The sequence below is a fragment of the Patella vulgata genome, chromosome 1 (genome assembly GCF_932274485.2).
Source record: "Patella vulgata chromosome 1, xgPatVulg1.2, whole genome shotgun sequence".
NCBI classification, from domain to species: domain Eukaryota; kingdom Metazoa; phylum Mollusca; class Gastropoda; family Patellidae; genus Patella; species Patella vulgata.
Window position 1 is genome coordinate 16,527,585 of NC_065879.2, and position 26,971 is coordinate 16,554,555.

Here is a 26,971-nt window from a genome sequence, read left to right on the forward strand (position 1 = left end):
AATTTATTTTCATTCATTTAAGCAAAATTTTGACATTAAATAAAGATAAGATGATATGTCCCTTTAGCTGGTTAAATTTAATAGATGGAAGAAGGACTGTCATTAGTGAGGAAACCACCACTTTATATGACTTTAACCAATGAATAGCTAGGACCTATACGTGATGAATATAGAGTGTGGTATAGGAGAGTATGCGTTATTGTATGTATACTGGTATACACCTATAGGTTATAAAGTATCTATTACTGTGTATATGATGAAATAAGGTGATTGTGTACTTTGATGTATGTAGGTGGGTGAGAAGACTATATATATTTATAAATAAACTGCCTTACTATAACTTTAGAAACTTTTATTGTAACTTATGACACCTGATGAGCTTTACTAGAGAATTTACGGACACACATACAAGTACCAAGGTAAGCATTTGAAACAGATGTCATTGACTTATATTATTTAAGTATTTAGGCTTGCGGTTAAGACATATTTTAAGTGTGCTCTGTAATTGAGACATGAATAACCAGTTAGAAACATATACAAATGATTTATTTACGATTCCCTCATATTTTTTATTGAGCTTGCTATAGATTTTGTAAGTATTTTAAGTATGCTCTAGTAATCAAGGCATGAATAACCAGTTAGAAATGTGTACAAATGTTTAAGTTCTTATACACGATAACCTCATATTTTTAGTGAGCTTACTAGAGAATTTACGGACATAGGTACAAAGGTAATAAGTGTTTGTAACGTATGTCATTGATTGTATGACATGAATAACCAGTTAGAAATGTGTACAAATGTTTTAAATTCCTATTTGCAATTCCCTCATATTATTAATGGATTTAAGAGTTCAGGAAATACTTTTATAGCAAAATTATGTTTCTCTCAGTCAATAATGTCATGCTGATAAAATAGAGTACTGATATATCACTGTAACCCAGGTATCATTTAATCTTGTGTATCTAGCACTAATTTCTTTCACATCATTTATCAATTGGGTTGTTTATTTTTAAACAGTGATTGAGAAATTAAACACTTGTAAATTGGACACTCGACATTATCAAAATTAATCAGTCAGCTTTAAACTGGACACAAGTACAAATTAGATGATTTTTGGTGATTTTAAACGATTTTTACGAATTTTTAAACAAAGATTTGATATTAAACAAATGTGAAAGAAATTAGTGCTAGATACACAAGATTAAATGATATCTGGGTTACAGTGTTAACCGGTAGTTATTTGATAAGATCTCATGTAGTTTACACATAGTAGAAATTTCTGCCATAGAGATAGTAGCTGATGATTATGATGCTGCTGCTTCTGAGGACAAATTCCCTGCTGATGATACATATAATACATAACAGATCCATTTTGTTGGAGGGAAGGGATGAACTTGAAAAGGGAACATTTGCTTGTGGGGAGTGAATCAAGATGGAGACTTTTCTGGACTTTCCCCCCACCCATCACTCCACACACACCCCTCACCCACCAGGGAATGGATTTAGGTGAAGATTTTTCTTGATTTTGCCAGCCACCCATCCCATTCCAAAATCCTTTGAAGCTCTTTGGGGGGAAAAAAGTCATTTGCCTTTCTGAAAGTTAGTTTCGGCAGAATTGGCCTTTAGAAAAAATATGCGAGTAATATAAGGTAAATAAGATTGACAAACTAGAAAAATTTGGATGCAAAAGAATCCTGTTTGTTTTGGAGTTGGTTTCTTTTTCACTTTTTTAACTTTTCAAGGTTTGATAGTCTACCTTCTAGTCTACTAGAAAATTATTACTGTCTAGATATAGAAATATATAACATAACTGTCTAGATATAGAAATATATAACATAACTGTCTAGATATAGAAACATATAACATAACTGTCTAGATATAGATACATATAACATAACTGTCTAGATATAGATACATATAACATAACTGTCTCCACCTTTAATCTCTTTACAAATACACTAAAATCAATTAGCAATTTTAATCGTTGAATTTTTAACTACTGTAGTAATAAATTATCCCACGACACTTAACCTTAACCTTCGGGTGATAAAAATAGTTTTCATGATTTGTATCATTTACAAAAATAGAAAGATTTTTAGGCTTGGTATACATGTGCTATTTATTTGATACTAAAGCACAATTTGTTAACTGTGCTGCTCTTTCAGAAGTGGTATCAGCTGTTCTGGTAAGAGTGAACTGCCTTGTACATCATACCTGTCACTGCTCAAACTATAGTTAACTGGCTATACAAACTTCTCAAATAAATAAGGAGTGGCTGTACTGAAGTTGAGTGAGAAGTGGTATCAAATGTTCTTGAAAGAGTAAACATGTCAAGCTGCCTTGTGCATCACACCTGTCATTACTCAGGCTATATGAACTTCTCTGGAATGAATCAAGATCGCTTTTTTCAAGGGCCCTGAACACTCGAATAGAATATTCCAGGTTCGAATCCTGACATGGGCTGAGTATAGCACAGGCTGCACTTTAAAGATCCCCTGACAGTTGGAAATAGAAATAAGAGTAGGCTGTCTGAGCAAAACTTACATCATAGCACACTGAATGTCATATGCCTGTCTTTATTTGTCCATTTGGTGCAGAAAAGTAAAAAATTAAATCACATTTCATTTCAGTACGTGCCATTTTTACTGTGGTCGTGAAAGTGAAATGGGATTTGTCATTGAATTCTTTATAAAGCCACGGACCCGTAGCTTGTTATCTTGGTAAAAAGGTATTTGTGAATAGGTGGTTTTTAGGGTTGAAGAGGAAAAACACATCCACATTCACAGGTTTTCTACCCTCTCTAAAGACCCCAACAAACAAATGAATTATTGAAATAAAATTACAATATGTTAGGCCCAAGATGACCTACTTTGTATTGAGTGGTTGTTAGACCCTAATGCACTCTCTGTCTCTCTGTCTCTCTGTCTCTCTCTCTCTCTCTCTCTCTCTCATATCTAATACCACTTTTCTTTTTTTTGCCTTGAGAATGTCCAATACCAGTACTGAAAATATATTGTTCAAAACGGTGTGTGAAAAGACTAAAGTCACCAAAAATAACATCTGATCTTATTAAATAAAAACTATTCTAATGTATTATATAAAGATAGTTTTGTAAGTTGTTGTCCTATATGTAGTTAGTTTATAACAGGCCTGCTACCTGACAAATAAATTTGTTACAAGTTGTCTTTTTTTATTAAACATTTTTGGCAGCTAAAATATTCCAGTTGGCAGAAATAAAAATATGATCATTTTTTTATATAAAAATTATTATCCATTTTGGCAGAAAAAAATTGAAAGCCCCTGTCAACCCTGGCCATCTTCATTAGCAAAGTAAACACCATTTTTATTTCATTTCATCCCGCCTTAATTAGCCCAATCAGTGCAGTAAAGTAAAATATTAAACCCAATTTTTATTTCATTTCCAACTCAGTAAATTTGCATACTTAGAAATTATGTTGTATATTTTGACACAGTGATCTTAGAATACACCTCTCCCTTATGAGATAAAAAACCTGTTTGACACAGTGATCTTAGAATACACCTCTCCCTTATGAGATAAAAAACCTGTTTTCTTTAGAGAGTATTTTATTTGTAAAGAATCGAAGATTCAAAGTTCAACTTTACGTTGTTGTTTTTTTTTCTCAGATATTTTGATATAGATGAGAGTGTTGAGGGTGTGTGTGTATATTTAAGCTAGGTTGTAAGTGGAATCATTTTCAACTTGACGAGGTGAGATGGATAGCTCTTCATCTTGTATTTTCTGATCAAACACTTTCTCTGTTGACATATCTTATTTGACGTGGAATCGTATTGTATTATACCCAGCCCTGAGTTAATCATTTTCTTTTCATGTATAATGTAACTGGGTTTGTCATGATCCAAGTGAAATGTTTGGGAGAAAAAGTTCTTGGATGAACCGTTTAGTTGCAGTGTCGAGATTTTATGGTTATAATATATTCTTATTGGCATTCTACCCAACCCTGAGTTAAAAATTTTCTTTTCGTGAAACTAGGTTAGTCGGTGTTTGATAGAAAGCTCATGGATGAACCACTTAGTTGTAGTGTCGTGATCTTGAGTAATTAATGAATACTAAACCGTATATTATATTGAACACCCTAAGATTACATTCTTCACACAGAGAACTATATGCTTTGAGAATAGATCTCTGCCCTGAATGACCACCATGTTCAAACATGTATAGTATACTACTACTTTGTCATGTGGCTCTAATCCGGGATTTACATCTTTCATACACACACAGACTAAATAACATTTTCAATTTTATTAACTGGAAGAAGCAGAATAAATAGTTCTCCAAATTCCCGAAGTATAGTTAGTGTTTTCTAATAAAATCAAAAATTTAGGACTTAAAATCTTGGTCATCTAGTCTTGTTTCTGTTTTCAATAGTAACTAATTATAGTATTTATACAGACAGCGTAAGTTTTGTAGTTTTGTATGCCCAAGACTGCTGACTGAACATCTCAAGATACAATCAGGTTTTTATCGTACTGAACACTCCAGTCAGGGCAGCATACAAAACATTTATTGTACAATTAAGGCCGTTGAGAGGAAAAAAATATGCCAAGAGGTTTCAGCAAATTCCAACTTTAAAGGGGTGTTTTACCAGCACACAATTAATTGATTATTATATTTCAATATTTTCCAGGTATAACTAAAATATATTCAATTTAAAAGTCGAAAGAAAAGATAAAAGTCGTTACATTGAAAAGTGAAGAAATATAGGACAATTATTTAGCAACTAAAAATTTATTATTCAAGGGTGAGTATTTTTGATTAAAAATTTTATTATAATAATTAATTTGTTATATTCATGGAATATTCGGTGGATTTTTAATGACAGGAGATGAATCTCTTGCAGTTGTTATTTCTTGTTTGGCGGAGGTCTGCTGTGTTCATGCATAGATTTGCCACTAAATTGACAAAAAAGTGAATCGTCAAATTTCCGGATATCATGTGCGATCTGAAAATAACACAATTTGTCAACATAGTTTGTGAATAGGGGTAGGGCTATTTTAGAGTGATCTTGAATTATTTCTATTCATGATAAGGCAAGTACTTCACTTTCATAAAAATACATTTTAAACCCAAAATAACCCCAAATGTTTGCAAGTAGTTACCTCACACAAATACTGATAACTGAGTTTTGAAGCTGAACCCAATAAATATACAATAAATAGATATTAAACCAAATTAATATAACATATATCAAGATAATTATGAATTGTAATCTTTGATTTTCAATAATTATAGGGTATGTATTTTCTAGTCTGCTTCTTAACTTAAATTGAAATTAAATTTGAATAATATTTTAGTAAGAACGTTTCGTACAGTCTGTAAAGCAAGGCTCTTCTTTCAGTCAAATTTGGCAGTCATGACTGACTTGCATTGAAATCAACTGACTGCAGAACTTAAAGGTCAGTCAATTAGGCTACATACCATGTAGTTCGAATTTCAAAGATTATCACCAATAAATACATGTGTAAAAATGACCTATGATCAAATTTATTTTGAAAATTGGGATAATGTGAAAAATTGTCGTCTTTATTTGAAAAATATATTGCTAATAATAAATAAAAAATATATGTCCAAAATTGATCAGCTGACAAATTTTAAAATATATTTTAAAAATGTGAATAATGTTAAAACTTGTCATTTTTAAAAAAAACAACACCCAAACCATCTTCCTAATCTGAGGTAAAAATATATCCAAAATTGATCAGCTGTCACAATTTTGAAGTAAAATCTCTGCCTTAGTTTATCTTTATGGATTGTTTTAGTGAGGATGTTATGGGTTTCTCCCACCCCTTGACATCACAATGTCAACTAACCGCCACTTAAAAATTACATGTAGAGTTTGACCTCATCAAAAATTGCCTGTGACAGTTTGACCTCTTGAAAACATCAAACATAAAAATAACTTGTAATACAAACACTTCAGTGTCATCTCAAGTCATTTTGATTTACTTCTTTCCACCTACTCTTAACACAATCACAATTGTCAGAAGCTCATATAATCTTGATCAATAGGCAATGACATAAAGGTCTTCCAGTCTCTCAATTTTGTCAGTAGATAGGAAATAAAAGAATACACATGACACAATTCTGTGAAAAAACAATTACTGTGAATGTACATATCGAGTCATGAAATGCAGAATCCGACTCACAATTGTGATTTCTGCCATTAATTCTTTGACATGACATGCATTGATTCATATAGATTGTCCAGAAATATGACCATACCAATAGATCGAGATTTCAGTTACATTTATTAAATGAACTGGAAATCTACAGGACACAGTTAGTCTATGGAATACAATACAGTACACAGTTAGTCTATGGAATACAATACAAGACACAATTAGTCTATTGAATACAATACAAGACACAATTAGTCTATGGAATACAATACAAGACACAATTAGTCTATAGAATACAATACAAGACACAATTAGTCTATGGAATACAATACAGGACACAGTTAGTCTATGGAATACAATACAGGACACAATTAGTCTATGGACTACAATTACTGTTTATTACTGAGCAGAAAATCATAGTCAAAACATTGCTCAGTATGAAACAGTATTCCATAAAATTGTGTACTGTGTATTTCCAAATCAATTTAATAAATACTTGTCTATTCTCACCATTTTGTCAATTTATGCATATGCTGTCTGATAATAGATAATATTCAGGAGTGAAAGAATAATTTATGTCTAATATACTATAGACTCCCTTCACTCAACCAGTGTATATAAATAAAACCATTGAAATATTTAAATAGACATAGATATATAACAAGTCTAGGAAATGTTCTCCTCCAGACCATTCAATATTTGAAGAATGACAAAACAACTGGATTCTCCAGTTTTTTAATTGCTAGACTCCTGTTTTTTCATTTGGTGGTGGTGGTGGTGGTGTGTGTGTGTGGGGGGGGGGAATGTATGCATGTCAGATTGACAGTTTTTCAGGTACAAATGAAATCATTATGTCTTTCTCTGCTTAAATTAGGATGAGATTACACAGCAATAAAATACATGTCTTAAATGTCTTACAAAAAAAAGGGAGTATGTAATTAGATATTACAGAAGAGATTGTGGTTACACCAGTAGGTTGACTATATCGAGTTTTTCATGTTGACTTTAACACAATGGTAGGATTTAACTCAAACAGCCTCAAAGATAGAAAATATGTTCTTCAAACACTGGGTCTATTGACGGAGGTTAAGCCCTTAATATCATAATACGATTTAAAGGTTAAGCAAACATATGGGTCGCATCTACATTCATACATGTATTTTTTATGCTGTATTGTATGTATGGGAACCGCAGTGGTGTCGAACCATAGGGGACTGGAACTAGACCACTTAGTAGCACCTCTCTATTTAGAAAAACGTGAAGGTCACATCCCCATTCATACATGCTTTTATAACTACATCTCTATACAGTGGTGTCTAAGTGTAGGGGACTGGATCTAGACCACTTATTAGTCCCACCACTTTATTTAGACAATCATGAAGGTCACATCTGCATTCATACATAGGGGACAGCAGTGTGGTGTCGAATACTAGGGAGATGGAGTCAGACCACTTAGTCCTACCACTCTATTTAGACAAACATGAAGACCACATAAGGTGTCGAATACTAGTCCTGTATTTAGACAAACGTGAAGACCATATAAGGGACCGCAGGGGTGTCGATACTGGGGAGATGGAGTCAGACCACTATTTTACAAACATGATGATCACATCTATATTCCTACATGCTTATATAAATACATCCCAGTATAGGGAAAATATAGTGGTGTCGAACAATAGTATACTGGAGTTGGACCACTCATTTTATCACCAACCCTTTGTCTCTTCTGTGCTGTTGTGTCGAATGGCATGGCACTGGTTCTAGACCACTTAACCTTCCCTCCCTCTAGATAATGAGATGAAAGAAAATCAAATCATAACAAGAATATTAATTTACAGCTTAAAGGCATCCATAATATCTAATTTTGATCAAAAGGATATATATTCAAATTACGTATAATTTCTAGACATCAATTATAACTGCTTGTATTTACAAATTAATATGTGGGGGATGGGATTGGCTATCAAACACAGGCAAAAACATTTGTTGCCGAGGGCAAACGGTCCACCCAGGGAGGAGTCCTTCATTGTAAAATGCGGAACTATGTATTTGAATTTAAGATTTGAAGACATTTTTTGCCCAGGGCACAAGGTCCACCAAGGGAGGAGTCCTTTATTGCAAAGTTATTTTTTATAAATGGTAAACAACAATATATCTATTGTAAATATTTACTGTTTTTTTTTTTTTTTAAATTTTGGTAACTGGGTTGTGCCTCAATAAAATAATCAAAAATTCAACCACAAAGAATTCTTCACGGAGTTAATCACTCCAGAAGAGAAGATCCACCAAGGGAGGAGTCCTTTATTGCAAAATACTGTACATTTGAATTTAATAAAAGTCCAAGTATGATGACAATATACCTGTTGTAAATATTTAATATTTTTTAAAACATTTGGGTAACTGGGTTACACCTCAATAAAATAATCAACAAATCAACGACATAAAATACTTCATGGTGTTAATCACTCCATGTGGGGGAGTGTAATTTATATAAAAATCAAAAAGGCGTAACGTAATAAATTTACTGGTAATGAATTGTGTTCAATCATGTGTAACGCAACAATTGACATCAATATATGTTTTATAGCATGATGTCCATCGACCAATCAAAATCACTTTAACATAGGTAACAAAGTGCACGTTTCGCAATTGATCGTGATTTACTCCTCCCAAGATCATAATTTATAGTAAAAGATAGAAATGATAGTAGGGTTGTAGTAAATTTACTAAAAATAATGTTATTCATGGAATGACATGAAATGAATTAGGGTTTTCTTCACCAAAAGGGTTAATGAAGACAAGCATACATCATACAGTGCTATGAGGTTAATAACATGGAATGTCATGAAATGAACTGGGGTTTTCTTCACCAAAAGGGTTAATGAAGACGAGCATACACCATACAGTGCTATGAGGGGAATAACATGGAATGTCATGAAATGAACTGGTGTTTTCTTCACCAAAAGGGTTAATGAAGACGAGCATACACCATACAGTGCTATGAGGGGAATGACATGAAATGACATGAAATGAACTGGGTGTTTTTTCACCAGCAGGGTTAATGAAGTCCAACATACTTCATACAGTGTGCAATAGATCAATTTAGCCTGGTAGGCGAAGCTATGACCTCCACTTATTTATGTATCTCAACTGTCAAGTGACCTTAGGTTTTTTATCTCATCTGAATGACGGGTGGTGGGGGGGGGGAGATGGCCGAATGGTTAAGTCTGTCATTGAGACAACTGGCGCGGTTTCGATTCCCCGGTTGTACGATACAAGGAGAAGGGCTGCCTGTCTCACCTCATGGGTTTTCTCCGAGCCCTCCGGTTTCCTCTCACTGCTAAAGACCCCTACGCGCAAGCCAATTATTGAAATAAAATTGAATCATATGTTAGTCCCAAAATGACCTAGTTTGTGTTGATTGGACATTAAACACCATTTCCCTCTCTCTGAATGACACTGTTCTTGCCCTCCATCCCGCACTAATGACAAAGGAAAACCTTGCTAGAAAATTTTGAGGAAATGTCTTTGCTAACACCAGGAGGAAAATCTGAGACCTCCTGATTTGTGAACCAGCGTCTTATTCACTAAACCACCGCGACTCCCTTGATGATTCAAGTTTGGGTTGCGTCACAAACTCTGATTTAAGGATCTTAATTAGCTAATTGTAGGCGGCTTCGGGCGAACAATTTTTAAAAAAACTGATTGGTAAAACAGTGAACCGGCCACTATTGTATCATAAATCATTCGACTTTCGATTCAGTTAAAAAGCGTTAATTATATTTCTTCAAATTACTTGTTGACTAAGAAGTCAGTCGAGGAGTATGAGAGGACAGACTAGCGAAGTGGGACAGAGAGAAAGGTCAGAGATAAGGGGTAGAAAAGAAGGTGTAGTAAGCCATTGACATTTAAAGTCACTAATTTAACAGTCTAGCCATCTGAAGTAGATGCGATGTTAAACTCCATTTCGTTGTATAAGTTTGTTTGAAATGAACTTTGACCTTAAAGGAGACAAAATTAATGTCATCGTTCTGTACATGAAGTATAGTAGGGATTTATAATTCATTATTACTGTATATACTGTCCGCCCTGTAATTTGTCTAACCAGCTTCCTCAGGGGGCAGATTCAGGAATTTGAGCAGGAGAGGGTCCGGGGAGGAGACGGCATCCAGTTTGGCGAGAGATGTGGAGTATTACCCGAGAATGTGATATAATCAGAAACTCTTAGACAATATTTCTGCTCATTGTGCAGAATACACATATATAAGAAGAGTATTGCACATTTGTTATTTTGATGAATGCAACAGAAACAAGATAAGTTCTATATGAGGCAAAGAAATGTGATGCAAATAAGTAAAATAGAGAGAGATATATATATATAGAGAGAGAGAAAGAGACAGAGAGAGAGAGACAGAGACAGAGACAGACAGACATGGGCTTAACTCCAGCTTGTGCTTAGGGGTCTTTAGCAGTGGGAGGAAACCAGAAGACGCGGAGAAAACCCACGAGGCTGGACAGGCGACCCTACTCCTTGTCACATACAAGTGGAGAATCGAAACCATGCCACATGACTCAATGACAGACCTTATGATGGAACGGGCACATGTTAACCATTTGGCCACAGAACCCTTCAATTTCTGAAAGAATTTCTGAGAAAATCTTAAAAAAATTTTTAATTGTAAAAGTTGTTCATATAATATTAGACAAAGAAATGTGCTGCATGCAAATAAGTAAAATAGATCAACTTCCAGTGAAAATTATCCAAATTTTTGTTGTCACATTTTTTGGGGCAGTTTTCATTGTTTAATACATGAGAGAAGGTAAAACAAACATGGCCGCAATGAGATTAAAGAGAGAGAGAGACGATGTGTTGTGTTTACTGATGAGCGTAATTTGTTGACATAACAAACAATTAGAATCTAATTGACATTCTTCACCAAATAAACAGCCAAATATACACAACTCAACAAATATATCTTTTAAACTTTTTTGTGGGGAGGAATGTATACATACAATTTAGTCTGTTTCTCTTGTTATTATTCTTGTCGGGGGTTGGATGGCCGAATGGTTAGCGCGTGTGTGCTGTATCATAAGGTCTGTCATTGAGTCAACTGGCGTGGTTTCGATTCCCCAGTTATACATGACAAGTATAGGGTCGTCAGGGCAGTTTTCTCCGGGTCCTCTGGTTTCCTCCCACTGCTAAAGACCCTACACGCAAGCGAATTATTGAAATAAAATTGAACCACATGTTAGTCCCGAAATGACCGAGTTTGTGTAGAGTGTAATAATGATTTCTGGTGGGCATATACTGATGTATTACCATACATATCATTCCAACATTTGTATTCCTGCCTACCATAATATTTATAATTGATTATATTTTCAGATTGTGAATTAGTACCTATAACAAGTGTTTATTTAAGACAAGTGGAGATAACTGTGATAAGAATTACGATGAAGAGTATTTATATAACTGTGATATTCACCGTGTTGTGTTCATCTTTATTACAACTAACACAAGGTAAGATAACTCTGGGGCAGCGAAGGCTGTCATGCTGTCGTCCTGCTTATTGAAATCTTCTTTTGTACTTGTTGACCTCTGCCTATTTGGCACATACTGTGGGGTTGCGTGTCCTTAGATCCTAAGGTGTGTCATTTGATCAAGTGACGAGACATGCTTTCGTCTACCCAAATTCACGGGCTTTCTTCGGGTCCTCTAGTTTTCTAAAATTGTACCATATGATAGTCACAAAATGACCTAGTTTGTGTCTGTTGCCTCTGCTAACCTCAGCAGGTTGAACCCCAAAAACGTCCGACAAATAAAATTTTGAAGCCAAAACTCTGCGTACATGGTGAATTCAAAAAGGATTTCTTAAAATACATCAGCATAAATGTCTGCTGGCAATAAACTTATCTTGTCATTATAGAATGCACTCAATGAATCTAGTTAAATGCCTCGTTAGAAGGTCTCCCCCACAAAAAATATTACACAAAGAATTTGTATCAGTTCTTGGTAAAACTGACTACATTATTAGAGACTGTATAGAATAGAAATGATTATTTAATGGATTCTCGCTATGAATGTAAACAGATTATGAATCTAAATGGTGTTCGTAATAGTTTAAAGTACCTGCTAAACGCCATCTAGATATATAGCTGCCTCTATGTCCTTGTGTTTTTTTTAACAGTTTGTTTGGTTAATTCATCATGTGGTACGTGTTACATATCATATAATTCACGTTTTTCACACTGCTTGTGACGTTTAAATACTTAAGATTTCTCATAAATGTTCTTGGCACGTACGCAGAATGTATGATTGAAAGGATTGGATTTGATTTAAACAATAAAATAAGATTGATGTTAAATACACACATTGTTGAAAACTAAGGATTCAAAAGCAAGTTCATATTAATTTTTCTCCTTATAAATATACTACACAATACAATTAGAATATGTAAACTTCATATATAAAATAATTTAGCAGTTTCATAATATATTATATATGTTATATTTGCTATTAATCGTGCATGTTAGTAAATTTAATAGTTTGTGTCACTTTTACTGCATTACCATTTCATATTAATATACTTGCTTCGTATTATATTTTTAAGACTCAGATGCAGTGAAAAGAGTAATTTGTTAAAATGCTACTTGACATTGAGAAATATTGTTTTTACTGCTATTGTTCGTCAAATTGGATTCGCTCAGAAAGATGGCTGGCATGCAGGGTTGTCATTTCAGTTATATTTAAAATTCTTGACTGATTGGACAATTTACCTGTCTGTAAATTTAATTGACATAAAATCAGAATTTCTAAGAATTTAAAGAGGTATTATGGGAGATTAGATAAAGCGTTGACTGTTAATAGTTAAAAAATAGATAACGTAAATAGAATATGTTGAAATTTTTTGTCAAATTGTTCCACTCTGAACCAAGATATTGGCCTAGCCTTGATCATCATTTCTAAGCTCGGTATGATAAAAAAAAAGTCTTGATTATCCATTTTGGGATTTAATCATCAGTTAGTGTTGAGAAGCAGATCGGATTCAAATCCAGTAAATATTGTAGGCTAACGATGACATCGAGAGTTGATTATGGTCTGGATAGGTTATTTAATGTCTAATTAATAATTTAGATAACATTTCAGGCCTAAAGAAAGACCTGCAGTAGGCAGATTTAGCTCTTGTATATTTTAATGTATGTTTCATGGAATTAAACTATTTATGGACTGATAATCCTATTTTTGAGATCCAACTTTCACCATAGTAATTTGCAAGAGATTTGAAATCTCTCGAATAACGATCAGCGCCTTTCGATAAAGAAGTAGATATGTAGACATGGTTTTGCAGGGACATGGGGAGAGCGTAACGAGATGGATGATTTTAATTTGTATTTTGTTTTTAATTTACGAATATTCTAATTTTTTTTTTTATAATTGTAGGAAATGCGTGTTGTTCGTACCCGTGTCAGAATCAAGGTATCTGTAATACGAAGGGTTTTGATTCGTACACGTGTGATTGTACCGGTCTAGATTACTACGGTGATAACTGTGAACATCGTGAGTATAGAGAATTTTCTATTAAAAATAAAATGAAATGAGGTTTAATGAACTAACAGGGCTAAATGAAGACAGGTTTAATGTCCTACTGTTCTACACCAACAGGGCCAAATGAAGACATTTTTTTTAGTTGAAGATATTGCAGTTTAAATGATTAAAAATCTGCAAAACACAATAGTAACCCTTTAATTAGGACTCAGTACCTATTTGTGGAAACTTATACTAAATATTTTAGGAATTCAGGAATGGTAACTCTTTAAAGATACATTATGTAAGATTTAGATAAAGAGCTGACAGTTCTCACTATAATGGTTAAAAACTTGATAATGAAAATGGAATATGTTGAAAATTTCAGTCAAATTACTTTATTTGGAGAATATTTTATATGTGGAGCAGTATTTAATGATAAAATTAACAATTAATTATTGCGTGATTCTAGAACATACTGCATTTTTCGAGACGGGCCCATTACCTTCATGTAAGCACTTTGTTTTTCTGATAAAAACAAAAATCAAAATCAAAGATATACGATATAACTAAACTAGTGTAAATTATATTTGTTATATTGAAAGTTGTGTGTGTGTAAGGGCCTAGAGAGGGATGGGAGGGGGAGGGGGTAACGTTATTATTTTGATATTTTAACTTAGTGTCATAAAATACTTGTTCTTGTTATTTTGTATGATATTTTTCACAGTCATCATAATTATCTACATACAGCCTTCAGTTACCCTTCAGGTACAGGCTGACATTTCAGTCGCTTATTTTTTGTAGGACACGAACCCAAAGATACATAATTATGACGGATGATGACAAATTAACGCATGAAAATAGCCCGGGAAGTTAGCAAACATATTTTTTTCTTTAATTTTGCTGTGATTTATAGATCATTCAGCTCCAAGTATGATAAAGACTTGGCTTCGGGGCTTATGTCCGTCTGAATTGGCCTGTTTAAAACCATGTGTCTTTTTATTTCATTCATTTTTTATATGCCCACATTGAAATGTGGTTGTATACTGCCATCACCCCTGTCCGTCAGTCCATCCGTCCAGCCCCCACAATTACTTGTGGACACTCTACAGGCTAAAGTTAATATCCGATTGACTTTGAATTTATACACAGTGTTTAGAGTCATGAGATGAAAAATCCTATTGATTTGTGGACGCTCTAGAGGCTAATGTTAATATGAATTGTTCAAGGCCATGAGACAAACAATTGAAACAAATTCTAACAATTTCTGATAATTACTTCATGGGTTATTACTTGTAATAAGATTTTCATGTGTTGTAAACGTTCTCATTACTGACAAAAGAAAAAATATGCAGGACAGTGGTGCAGGACAGAGGGGCTGAACAAGGAGTATTGTTTAGTCATTCGGATGGGACGAAAAACCAAGGTCCCATGTGCACATTTGCATGCACGTAGAAGAACCCTTAACAATTGGATTTTGAAATAAGATATATGCCGTAGCATCGGTGTTCGCGCAAAATTTCTCTTATAACACACTGCATGGCGTAATCAAACACAGCTCCTGTGTTTGTGTCAGAAATATTTGTGTTGAGGAGACATTTTCTATATAATATTTATTGTTTATTTTAGCGACACTATGGAAGAGATTTGTGTTATTAATAAAGCCGAGTCCAGAAGGCTTACATCATCTATTGGTTAATAATAAATGGTTGTGGACGTTAATTAATAATATATCCTACCTCAAAAATAAAGCCATGAAACGTATTTATACAAGTAAGTATTATACCTTTTTCTATATGCTTTACTTATATCACAAGGAACAAGACCACACTAATGAAGATAGGCCACACCAATCTGTTTCACAAAGGTATTGCGAAAGTCTTCTAATAATTCCGTAAAAGATGACTGCTTTTAACATGCAACGTCAATCATTGGCTCAATGGTACGTGCATTGTTATAAGATGTTACTGGTCCGGGCAGAATGGTGCCATTTACTCATTTTACATACTCATTAACACTAAATAGGAAATATATTTTACCTACATATACTTCAAACACCTTTATTTATTTTTCTAATGCTTAAAAAAAATGTTCCAGAATTTAATTTGCAAAAGGGAAAAAGTTAATATTGGGGGCTCATTAAGCCACACCGATGTCATCCCTATCAGTGATTGTAGAGTCAAAGCGAATATTCACTGCAGATCAGTGTGAGGCCACACCTGATCTATTTTTTAATCTGGAATTAGTTCTATACACTTGGTTCTCTTCTTGTGCTTTTTGGAGGATGTGTGGCCGAATGGTTTAAAGGGTGTGCATGAAACCATAAGGTCTGTCATTGAGTCAAGTGGCGTGATTGTGATTCCCCGCTTGTATGTAACAAGGAGTAGGGTCACCTATCCATCCGTGTGGGTTTTCTCCAGGTCCTCCAGTTTCCTGGGGGGTTGGATGACCGAATGGTTAGCATGTGCGCGCTGTATTATGAGGTCCCTCATTGAGCCAACTGAAGTGGTTGCGATTCCCTGGTTGTATGTGACAAGGAGTAGGGTCGCCTGTCCTACCTCGTGGGTTTTCTCTGGGTCCTCCGGTTTCCTCCCACTGCTAAAGACCCCTACACACAAGCTAAGTATTGAAATAAAATTGAACCATATGTTAGTCCCGAAATGACCTAGTTTGTGTCAAGTGGACGTTAAACCCTGTTTCTCTCTCTCTCTCCCTCCAGTTTCCTCCCACTGCTAAAGACCTAAATGCGCAATCGAATTGTTGAAATTAAATTGAACCATATGTTAGTCCCGAAATGACCTAGATTGTGTTGAGTGGACGTTAAACCCATTTCGTTCTGTCTATCTCTTGCTTTCATTACAGACAAAAGAAATAATATGCGACAAACCTTGTTGACTGCTTGGACAGCTTACCTGCTGTAGGTGTATGTTTTGTTGCCTGGCATCCTACCTTTTTTGTTGTAATTATACCTACTATGTTTTGTTTATTCTAGTGAGATCTATAATGGTTGACAGTCCGGCAGTGTATGAATCTGTACATGAATATCCTACACTAGAGGCAGCTTTAAACTATACCTACTTCGCTAGAACTTTACCTCCTGTACCTACAGAATGTCCTACACCACTAGGGGTCAAAGGTCAGTCTTATTCACCTCACAATATTTGTGCAAAAATTTAACTCATAGCACATTGTATGGTGTATGCCAGTCTTCATTAGCCCAGTCAGTGCAGAAAAGTTGGACGTTAATATAAGGTGCATTTCATTTCAAAATGTCAATTTAAATCCTTTATTAGCACTTGGTAGATGTAAATATTGACTATGACTATCTACTTGAAGAGAGTAAGAGAGACATGATACAGTTCATAACGATATATCCCTTCATTGACAGTCCGAAATCCCCCGAAAATTACTGCACCTGAGATCTGGAGGGTTTGGCCGGTCCAAGTGCTAAAACATTAATTAAAGATTATCAGTATTCTGGTCCCATTAATACCTTATTCTAACAGATGTCTAGTCTTGGGGAATATGCCGTTATGTGCGAAAGCACAAGGGCTATATCTATATATTATGCAATGTCTTGCACGAGACCATTAAACAACTTAAAATATGGACACTATCCAGAACATGCATTTCTATGAAATATGTGACACGGGTACAATATTTCAACTAATATAAATAATGTACGCTTGGCACATTTCCCCGCCAACATCAAAGGATGACGTCACATCTGTATTTTAAATAACTTTATTAAATACAATTGTGAAGACAAGTGGAATCTCAAAACACAAAAGGAGTGCATATTAATTATTCCTCCAACCATGTAGGAATAATGGCCCCCGGGATCCATTTACTTGATTAGATATTTGTTGTTTATTTCTTGCAATGTCTATATATTCTGTCTTGTCCGTAGGTTTATCTTGTAGATTTTGTTTTGTGTGTAGTGCGGTCCTCCTGTACTTCTATTAGGAACCGAACAGTTTATTTTGTTGAATACAATGTCTTCCTGTGCAATCATTGACCTGCACAAAAAAAGACCCCATAGCTGTTCAAATTTGACAAAGAGTATGAAAAAACACTGTCTGGCCAATATTTCTCAGAAAACATATATAATGCATGGTGTTTGCTGGTCTTTTTAGCTTGGTCGGAGGTACAGAAATGTTGGACCTTTCGCCCTTTTCCTTATTTTTTAATATTAAAATGATTTTTATGTATATTTTTTAGGAAAGAAAGTTTTACCAGATGTGGATTTATTAGTAGATAAATTTTTCAAACGGACTACATTTTTACCCGATCCATTAGGAAGCAGTGTTTTATTTACGTTCTTCGCACAACATTTTACGCATCAATTCTTCAAAACAGATTTTAAAGCTGGTCCTGCTTATCAGTGGGGTGGCCATGGGGTAAATATATTTTTATTGTTATTTAAAAACTGCTGCACCAAAGACCTTTAATTTTATATATTCGATAAACAATTTGATTGCTCAATGCTTTACAAAAGATTAATGTGCCAAATAATAAATAATGTCCAATATTTAATTTAGGATTGCGGGTGGGGACATCTGCCTCACTGTTAACACAATTGGTGTGAATCATTGGCCTCACGAGAGGATGCACCTTATCAACATTCAGAGTTATCCCTTCTCCCAGTCTGATTAAAAAACAGATCCATATTTGTTTCATTTTTTTTATAATTTTGACGGCGTCTACTGCATGAAGATCTGACCAGCTGTAGTGGGAGGTTGTGTCAGGGGTCATACAAGCAGCTTTTGACCCTATGACATCAGACATTTGATTAACCAATCGACGTTGATGTTTTTAGTAGGTAACCTACACAGTTTCGGGCATCGCACGCCAAGAACTCGCTGCGACCTCACATCACCCAGAATGCAGGTTATATAACAACTCTCCCAGATCCTAGTGTAATAAAGACAAGTAAAATGAAATTTTGAAAAAAGAAACGAAATAGCATCTGTGTTTTAATTTGATTGCCCTTCTCCACTTTTTCCCAAAATCTTGTTAACATGATAGAGGCGACAGTTTTCAACAGATGTTTTATAAATTTGTTGTGAATTATTGTAAATCATTAAAGGATGAACATTATTGATATTTATATTTTTTTAGGTTGACGTTTCTCATATATATGGTCGTGATAAACAATCTGAGTTAACTTTACGTTCTATGAAAGATGGTAAAATGAAGATGCAGGTATTAAACGGTGAAGAATTTCCACCATATTTAAAAGACGCACCTGTACACATGATCTATCCTCCCGGAACACCCGATAACAAACAATTTGCTCTGGGACAACAGGTAATTGATTATTCTTGTATTTCATGGGGGTTTGGTGTTAAATCTTATATATTTTTAAATAGTTGGCTTGCTAACCTGGAGATCTCAGGATCACTCCCGGTGTTGGCTGAGAAAGTTGTAATCAGGAGTTTCCAGCATAGCTTCCCCTTCCCTTATTGTACATGACAATACGTAGGGTCGTCTGTCCAACTTCGTGGACTTTCTCTGGGTTCACTTGTTTCCTCCCACTGCTAAACATCCCTACCCGCAAACGAATTATAGAAATAAAAAAAAATTGAACCATATGTTAGTCCCAAAATGACCTAGTTTATGTAGAGTAGACGTTAAACCCCATTTCTCTCGCTCTCTTCCCCTTGTATGTCTGTCTTCATTAGCCGAGTCAGTGCAGAACAGTATGACATTAAAGCCCATTTCATTTCATTTATGTATTGTATAGGTATTGTATAGAAAATTTCTCAGCTAAAACTGGGTTTCAGGATTTTTGCCAAATTAAATCGTATCTATGTTATTTTGTAGGTATTTGGCTTATTACCTGGTTTATTTGTTTACGCTACGATCTGGTTACGTGAACACAACCGTGTTTGTGATGTATTAAAACAAGAACATCCTGAGTGGGATGACGAACGATTATTTCAAACAGCTAAACTAATTATTACTGGTGAGTTTTATTTTAATTTACGTCTAATGTACACATGTTTGATAGAAGTGCAGGACGGGGGCCCTGACATGGAATAGTGTCTAATCAATCGGATAGGACAAAAAAACGATGTTCTGTAAACACATTGGCCTGCATATAAAATAACACTTGGAATCCGTAATAAGAGTAGGCTGTTTGCCGCTGTCTAGGCAAAATTAGCCCAGTCGGTGCAGAAAAGTAGTCGGTTAAACCCCATTGCATTTTATTTAATCAAATATATACAACTGATTGAATACAGTTCTAGCTGTGTTTGTGTCAGGCTTTTACCATGTGTACTAAATAATGTTCTCTGTTTTTTGTTTATGTCTTTTTTATGGATTAATGTGTTGTGATTGTTGTAATTTTAATTTAGTTGTTAAAGCGTATGTTTGTCTTGATTAGCCCAGTGGGTGCAGAAAAATAGGCCGTTAATTTAATTACTATTTTGACAAAACTATCCTAACCTATTTTAAATGTTATATATTTCAGGTGAGACTATTAAAATAGTTATTGAAGATTACGTTCAACATCTGAGTAATTACCATTATAAACTGTCCTTTAACCCAGAACTACTTTTTGGGGAGGAATTTCAATACCAGAACCGAATCACAATCGAGTTCAATCATCTGTATCATTGGCACCCTTTGATGCCCGATGAGTTTAATATCAGTGGTACTGTTTATCCGATCAAAGATTTTGTGTTTCAATCTGATCTGGTCATCAAGCATGGAATGAAAAGTTTTGTGGATTCATTCTCTAAACAAAGAGCTGGCATGGTAAGTTTTTGAAAACATTATTTTTTTTATTCAGGACCCTCAGTGAATCAGTGAGTAAGGCGCTGTCTCACTAACCAGGAGGTCCCAGGTTCGATCTTGGTGATGACAGAAAAAGTTCCTCAGAATTTTTCAGCATGGTTTCTGCTTGTCAGTGGTGCAGGATGAGGGCCTGACAAGGCGGCTGTCTAACCATCCGGATGACACAAAAACATTGCCGTGCACATAAAAGAACCCATGACAGTAGGAATTCGATATAATAGTAGACCGTAGCGGCGCTGTCCAGCCAAAATTTCCTTCATATAATAGCACACTACATGGCGTATGCCCGTTCTTCATTAGCCCAGTCGGTGCAGAACTGTAGGACGTTAAACCCTATTTCATTTCACATCCAAGGTTCGATCTTGCTGTTGCATGGCCAAGAAAGTTTCTTTTAAATTTCGAAACTGGTTGGCCTTGTTAGTGTTGCAGGAAACAGCATCTAGTTGTTTGGAAGGGACAATAACCTGATTGATTTTTGCCTTAATTGAAATTTTTTTAACCAGTGGCAAATTTTCTTTCAGGGGATGAATTTTGTGTCACCGGGCCATAAATTTGTTGATTCTGGATTTGTTCATATTCTTTTCAACTATAAATCTGAATTTAAGAAGAAAATATTGATATATGCCATTATAATTTGAATTTTTTCTTTGTTTATTTAGATGAGTCATCATAATCATTGTTATATGACATTAAGTGTTGTCAGGGATACGATAAAACATGGGAGAGAACTCCGGCTACAGTCATTAAACAGATATAGACAGAGATTTGGTCTACCCGCATATAAAAGTTTCCAAGAATTGACTGGTACGTATTTTTTTCTTGTTCATTATATGTGGTCTTTCTATTTTCTGAGGAAAAAACATCCAATATACAGCAAACAAACATAAGAAAAAAAAACTATATCCTTTGAAATTTTTTTTTTTCTTTTTTAACTGAGTTGGCTCACTGACAAGAGATCTCATGTTTGATTTGAGCAAAATTTCCCTCACAGCACACTACATGGGGTATCTGTGTCTTCATTAACCCATGCCCACATATAACCCATATCCACATTAAACCATGTCCATATTAGCCCATATCCATATTAACCCATGTCCACATTAAACCATGTCCACATTAGCCCTGTAGGATGTTAAATCCCATTTCAAGCAATCATAATACGTGTAGCTGAAACATATTTGTTGTGTTTTATTATGTCATGATTCTACTCACACCACGTCAGTTGTCGGGACTGACAGAAATAGGGCAGGACTAAATTCTGTGTCTCTTGATTGAATTTCTCTCAATTCGGGACATTGTAGACCACTGAGAATTATAGGTGAAACCCTATTTTGTGTGTAGTGTGGTCCTCCCTGCCGGTACTGCTAGAAGGCCTATAGTCTGTTTCCGAATACAGTACTTGTTAATCGTGGTTTTAAAAGATGTTGATTTTTGTCTTAAAGTTTGTTTTTTTTTATAGGAGAAACAAAGATGGCTGCCGAGTTAGAGGAACTATACGGGGATATTGACGGCCTAGAATTTTACGTTGGGTTAATTGTAGAAAAGAGACGAGAAAAGGCCATGTTTGGTTCCAGTATCGTTGAAATCGGAGGTCCTTATTCTGTAAAAGGATTAATGTCAAACCCAATATGTAGCCCCAAATTCTGGAAACCTTCAACATTTGGCGGTGAAGTCGGATTTAATTTAATAAAAACAGCCTCCATACAAAAACTGTTTTGTCAGAATATCAAGGGTGAATGTCCGACAGTTTCATTTCAAGTTCCCAATTATGTGGAGGGGGACGTTGAAGACTTTATTAAAAAATTCCATGATGAGTTATAGCATAATTATTAAATTAGAGATTTATTTAAATTTTATTTTATTTAAATTTTCATTGTTAGCTTCGTCCATATTATGTATCATCATTTTAACTAGAACCACTGATCGTCATTTTAATTAGAACCACTGATCGTCATTTTAATTAGAACTACTAATTGTCATTTTAGGGATTTAATGCGTGAGCATGAAATCTTAAGGTCTGTAATTGAGTCAAGTGGCATGGTTTGATTCCCATGTGACAAGGAGTAGGGTCACCTATCCAACCTCGTGTGTTTTTTTTCCGGGTCCTCAGATTTCCTCCACCTACGCGCAAGTGAATTATTGAATTTAAATTGAACCATATTTTAGTCTCGATTTGACCTAGTTTGTGTCGAGTGGACATTAAACCCCATCTCTTTCTCTCTCTAGCAGTCCAAATTTAATATGGTTCGATTCCGTTTGTATTTATATAAATATATTATCAATTGAAAATCTCACAGCATTCCTCTGCGGACAATATAAACAAGTTATTGGCACCTCTCACTGCAACCCAGGTATCATTTAATCTCGTGTATTTAGCACTGATTTCTTTAACATTCATTCAATTTTAAAACTTTGTTTGAAAATTTGTAAAAATCATTTAAAACCACAAAAAATAATATAATTTGTACCTGTGTCCAGTATAAAACTGACCATTCAATTTTGATAATGAACGTCCAATTCACAAGTGTTTAATTTCTCGATAACTGTTAAAAAATAAACAACACAATTTATAATTGATGTATAATGATTGATTTTTGAACAGTGGCCAGGAAATTAAATACTTGTAAATTGGACACTCATTATCAAAATTAATCAGTCAGTTTTAAACTGGACACAAGTACAAATTGGGTGATTTTTGGTGGTTTTCAAACAAAGTTTTGATATTGAATTACTGTGAAAGAAATTAATGCTAAATACACAATGTCTGTCGATTAACATCCATTGATGGGCTTTACAATCCAAGTTAATCCAAGCCAGTTGATTATCTACGGTTTGGTTTTATTAATTAGATATTAAATATGCATTAGGTAAGATTAGATAAATAACTAACAGGTCTCGATTTTAATAGTTAAATATTAGATAATGAAAAAGGAATATATTGAAAATTTCAGTCAAATTACTTTATTCTGAGCGAAGTTCTGACTGTTTGAAGAATAGTGTTGTCTTGATTATCATTGCTACCATTGTTATGATAATAAACAAAATGTTGATTATTGGTTTTTAAATTAAATTATTAAATGGCAATCGTGTTTCAATCCGTCCGATGGTCTAGAGAGTTGATTATGGGCATATTTAGCTCTTAGATAATGCATTTTGAAGTGTGGATAAAGTTGTGAGAAGTTAGATATTGTACAAAATCTGCAAATGACGATCAGTGGTTTCAAATCAAGTCTGTATTTATTATTCATCTTCAATAATCAGATGTTATCTCATTTGGATCACAGTGTATATGCCTGATTTTTACGCTCTAGCAGTGGCGGATACAGGGGTGCTTTGCGGCTCTCCCAATAAAATTGTAAAATTTAAGGTACAATGGATCTGGACCATGGAGGTGTATATATATATACACCTCTATGATCTGGACGCAAATATCATCCCAACCAAGAAGTAGAATAATAAGAGAATATTTTATACTATTATTTATGGAGGGCCCAGGCCTGTAGCTGCCTTCCCAACTTAATAGTGCTAAAACTGCTATTTCATATTTATTGCATTATATGTATGATTTCTGAATTTGAAAAATATTTATTTTAATGTTTATTCTTATTTATGGGATGAATATTGATGTTGTTTGTGAATCTCATACCGGTCGTTATTTAGATATTATTGTTGGTCCTCCTTATATTGATGTTATTGGCCTGTCCTTATTTAGATGTTATTGCTGGTCCTTATTAATGTTATTGACCGGTCCTTATTTAGATGTCATTGCCGGTCCTTATACATGTCATTGGCTGGTCCTTATTTAGATGTTATATCCGATCCTTATATATAGGCTATAGATGTCATTGACCAGTCCTTATTTAGATGTTATATCCGATCCTTATATATAGGCTATAGATGTCATTGACCGGTCCTTATTTAGATGTTGGTCCATAGATGTCATTGTCGGATCGTATTTAGATGTCATTGACCGGTCCTTATTTAGATGTTATTGCCAGTCTTTATATTATAGATGTCATTGGCCAGTCCTTATTTAGATGTTATAATATAGGCAGTCCTAATTTAGAATCGGCCTACACATATTTTTAAAGTTTTCATCTGCAATGTCTTGTAAATAGTAAAATAAAATCATAGTAAGATATTTAATTGTAAATAATACAATATTAATACATCACCAGGGGCCTGTTTCACAAAATTTTAACTAAGATAAAATCCAAATTGTAGTAATTTGATTGGATAATATTAGATTGATTTTAGTGCTTAGCCAATCAAAACTGAAGTATCTACTAAATAATATTTGGATTTTATCTTTAGTTAAGGTTTCGAGAAACAGTGTCCAGAGCATACATTATGTAATAAATATTACAATTATTAAAATTAGGATGAAAAATAGGTTTTTGAGATATAAAAAACAAATTGCTTAATTCCACATTAATTTCTTTGTATATCAAATTGTTTGTTCATTTATTTATATCACTTGGTGCCTTGAAAAGACTAAGAGCAAAAGTGATATAATTCATTCTGGTATGTCCCTGAACATCCCCAAACCGTTCCAAATTACTGCTGCCTATTCTGCCTGTGTCATGTAAATAGCTGTCTGTAATATAGGACGCTTTATTAGTTCTTGTGATATATAACCAGTACAAGATTAAGACTCTGCTGGTCCTAAGGCACATTTTGATAGGTGGCCTGAAAATACAAATATTCTGGGTTCACTGATAAAAGGAAGAAAGTTAAATTTAACAAAAGAAAATTTATTACAAAGCAAATCAGAACCAATTCCTTTTTTTGTGACAGTACTGTAATTACTATACGATTACAGTAGTTAGATAACAACTTTTTTTACTTTATTTTTTGTGGCCTGAATTTTTGACTGAACGTATGGCACATGCCTTATTTGTCGAAGGGTTAATTCGGCACTAGTGAATTCCACAGCTATTCATGTTTCATGTGACTGGCCGTTTGGGGCAGTCTAATTGAGCACTAGCTGAGGAAATAAAGATTCTGCCTCATCAGTAAAAGTAATTATATCTCTTGTTGTAGGTTAGTTTTATTTTAAAGGGTAATTCCCACCTAATGTTGTGAAGTCCATGTTAGTGATATTTAAAGAATTCTGTATAGTTTTCACCTAAAACTTGTGCCACTTCCCACATAAAGCACATCATTATCAAATATTTTATCCAGCAACAGTAAGCCATGTTTTCATGGAAAAATACATCTTGTATTCTTCTACTGTCCCGTCTAAATATTAAGGCCACCTGCAGATTCTGTCAAGGTCACGAGATGTAAACAGGGCTAGCATTAACCCTAACCCTAGCCCTTACCCTAACCCACAATCCTCAACAACAATCATGTGCCCTAACACTGTTTACATCTTGTGACCATGACAAAATCTGCAGTGACTTTAATAATTAGATCTGACCAAATAGGGTCCCCATGCATATGAACAACAAGTATGATAATACTATATGGAACAAGAACCAAACATGACATCATTGTCGCCATCTTGGAATTGTGATGTCATATCAAAAGTTAATCTCTGGCATCGATTCACAATTGTCAAAGGAACAAACATGTCAAGTTTCATGTCAATCATACTTGAAATGGACGAACCTTGCGATTTTTTTGAAGAGCGTCACCCACAACTAGATGAACAACAAGATGAGTAGCAGTTGGAGTCAGGTTTCTGGTCCAATTATCTCTTTAAAGGCATTTATAAATCCTGAATTTAAATTGGCATTACTTATCTTGTATATTTTAGTTATTTTTGTTAAGTATATAAATATGTTTATTTCTCACGAGTGTTTGTAGATCTATATATGTGAATAAATGTTAACAACAATCATGGTTTTAGTTGGTTGTAATTTCAATATAAATGTAGTTTTAACAATAAATTTATGTTTTAAAGTAAAATAAAAATGAAGAAATTAAATCAGTGGCCTGTGTCCCCCCATCCTCTCTTGCAAACACTTTAGTAGGGGTGCCAAAATTTTATGGGCTTTATTGTTGAGCAGTGTCGCCAAATTGTTATTGATTTTATAAGTATTTGGTTGGTTCATTAACTAGAGGAGGAGGGAGGGGGGGGGCTTGGCTGAATGGTTAATGCATGCGCATTGTATCATAAGGTCTGTCATTGAGTCAAGTGGTGTGATTTTGATTCCCCACTTGTAAGTGACAAAGAGTAGGCCCGCTTGTCCAATCTTGAGGGTTTTCTCTGGGTATTCTGGTTTCCTCCCACTGCTAAAGACCCATATGCACAAGTGATTGATTGAAATAAAATTGAACTGTATGTTAGTCCTGAAATGACCTAGTTTGTGTCAAGCGGACATTAAACCACATCTCTCTCTCTCTCTTAGCTAGAGGAAGTTTTCCAAGGTGTGCCGATTTCACAAAATATGAGTTGTCATATATGGATCAATTTGTACCCCAAATTGCTTTTCAACAACAAAATGGGTTAAAAATTGAAAAATGAGTAGCATTCACATT

At 34.5% G+C, this 26,971-nt stretch overlaps 1 protein-coding gene and 1 long non-coding RNA gene across 2 annotated transcripts in view; both read left to right on the forward strand.

Annotated features, from left to right (window-relative positions):
• The window catches only part of LOC130013086 (uncharacterized), a 33,905-nt gene extending 7,575 nt beyond the window's left edge, over positions 1-26,330 (forward strand). The window contains exon 2 of the long non-coding RNA XR_008788425.1: positions 23,146-26,330. This is a non-coding gene — a long non-coding RNA (uncharacterized LOC130013086). The remainder of the gene's footprint in view (positions 1-23,145) is intronic.
• On the forward strand, positions 142-26,330 carry LOC126828648 (prostaglandin G/H synthase 2). The gene is made up of 12 exons (XM_050558547.2): positions 142-419; positions 4,668-4,781; positions 11,546-11,680; positions 13,601-13,717; positions 15,314-15,457; positions 16,677-16,820; positions 17,906-18,084; positions 18,806-18,994; positions 19,511-19,652; positions 20,160-20,446; positions 21,145-21,289; positions 21,945-26,330. The coding sequence occupies exons 3-12, from the start codon at positions 11,614-11,616 to the stop codon at positions 22,304-22,306; spliced, it is 1,776 nt and encodes a 591-aa protein (XP_050414504.1). The 5' UTR covers positions 142-419; positions 4,668-4,781; positions 11,546-11,613; the 3' UTR covers positions 22,307-26,330.
• Positions 26,331-26,971: the final 641 nt, after the last annotated feature.

Coding starts and splice junctions, on each gene's coding strand:
- LOC126828648 (XM_050558547.2), top strand. CDS start 11,614: ATGAAGAGTATTTATATAACTGTGATATTCACCGTGTTGTGTTCATCT. Junction 11,681..13,600: donor TTTATTACAACTAACACAAG/GTAAGATAACTC, acceptor TTATAATTGTAG/GAAATGCGTGTTGTTCGTAC. Junction 19,653..20,159: donor AGCTAAACTAATTATTACTG/GTGAGTTTTATT, acceptor TATATATTTCAG/GTGAGACTATTAAAATAGTT.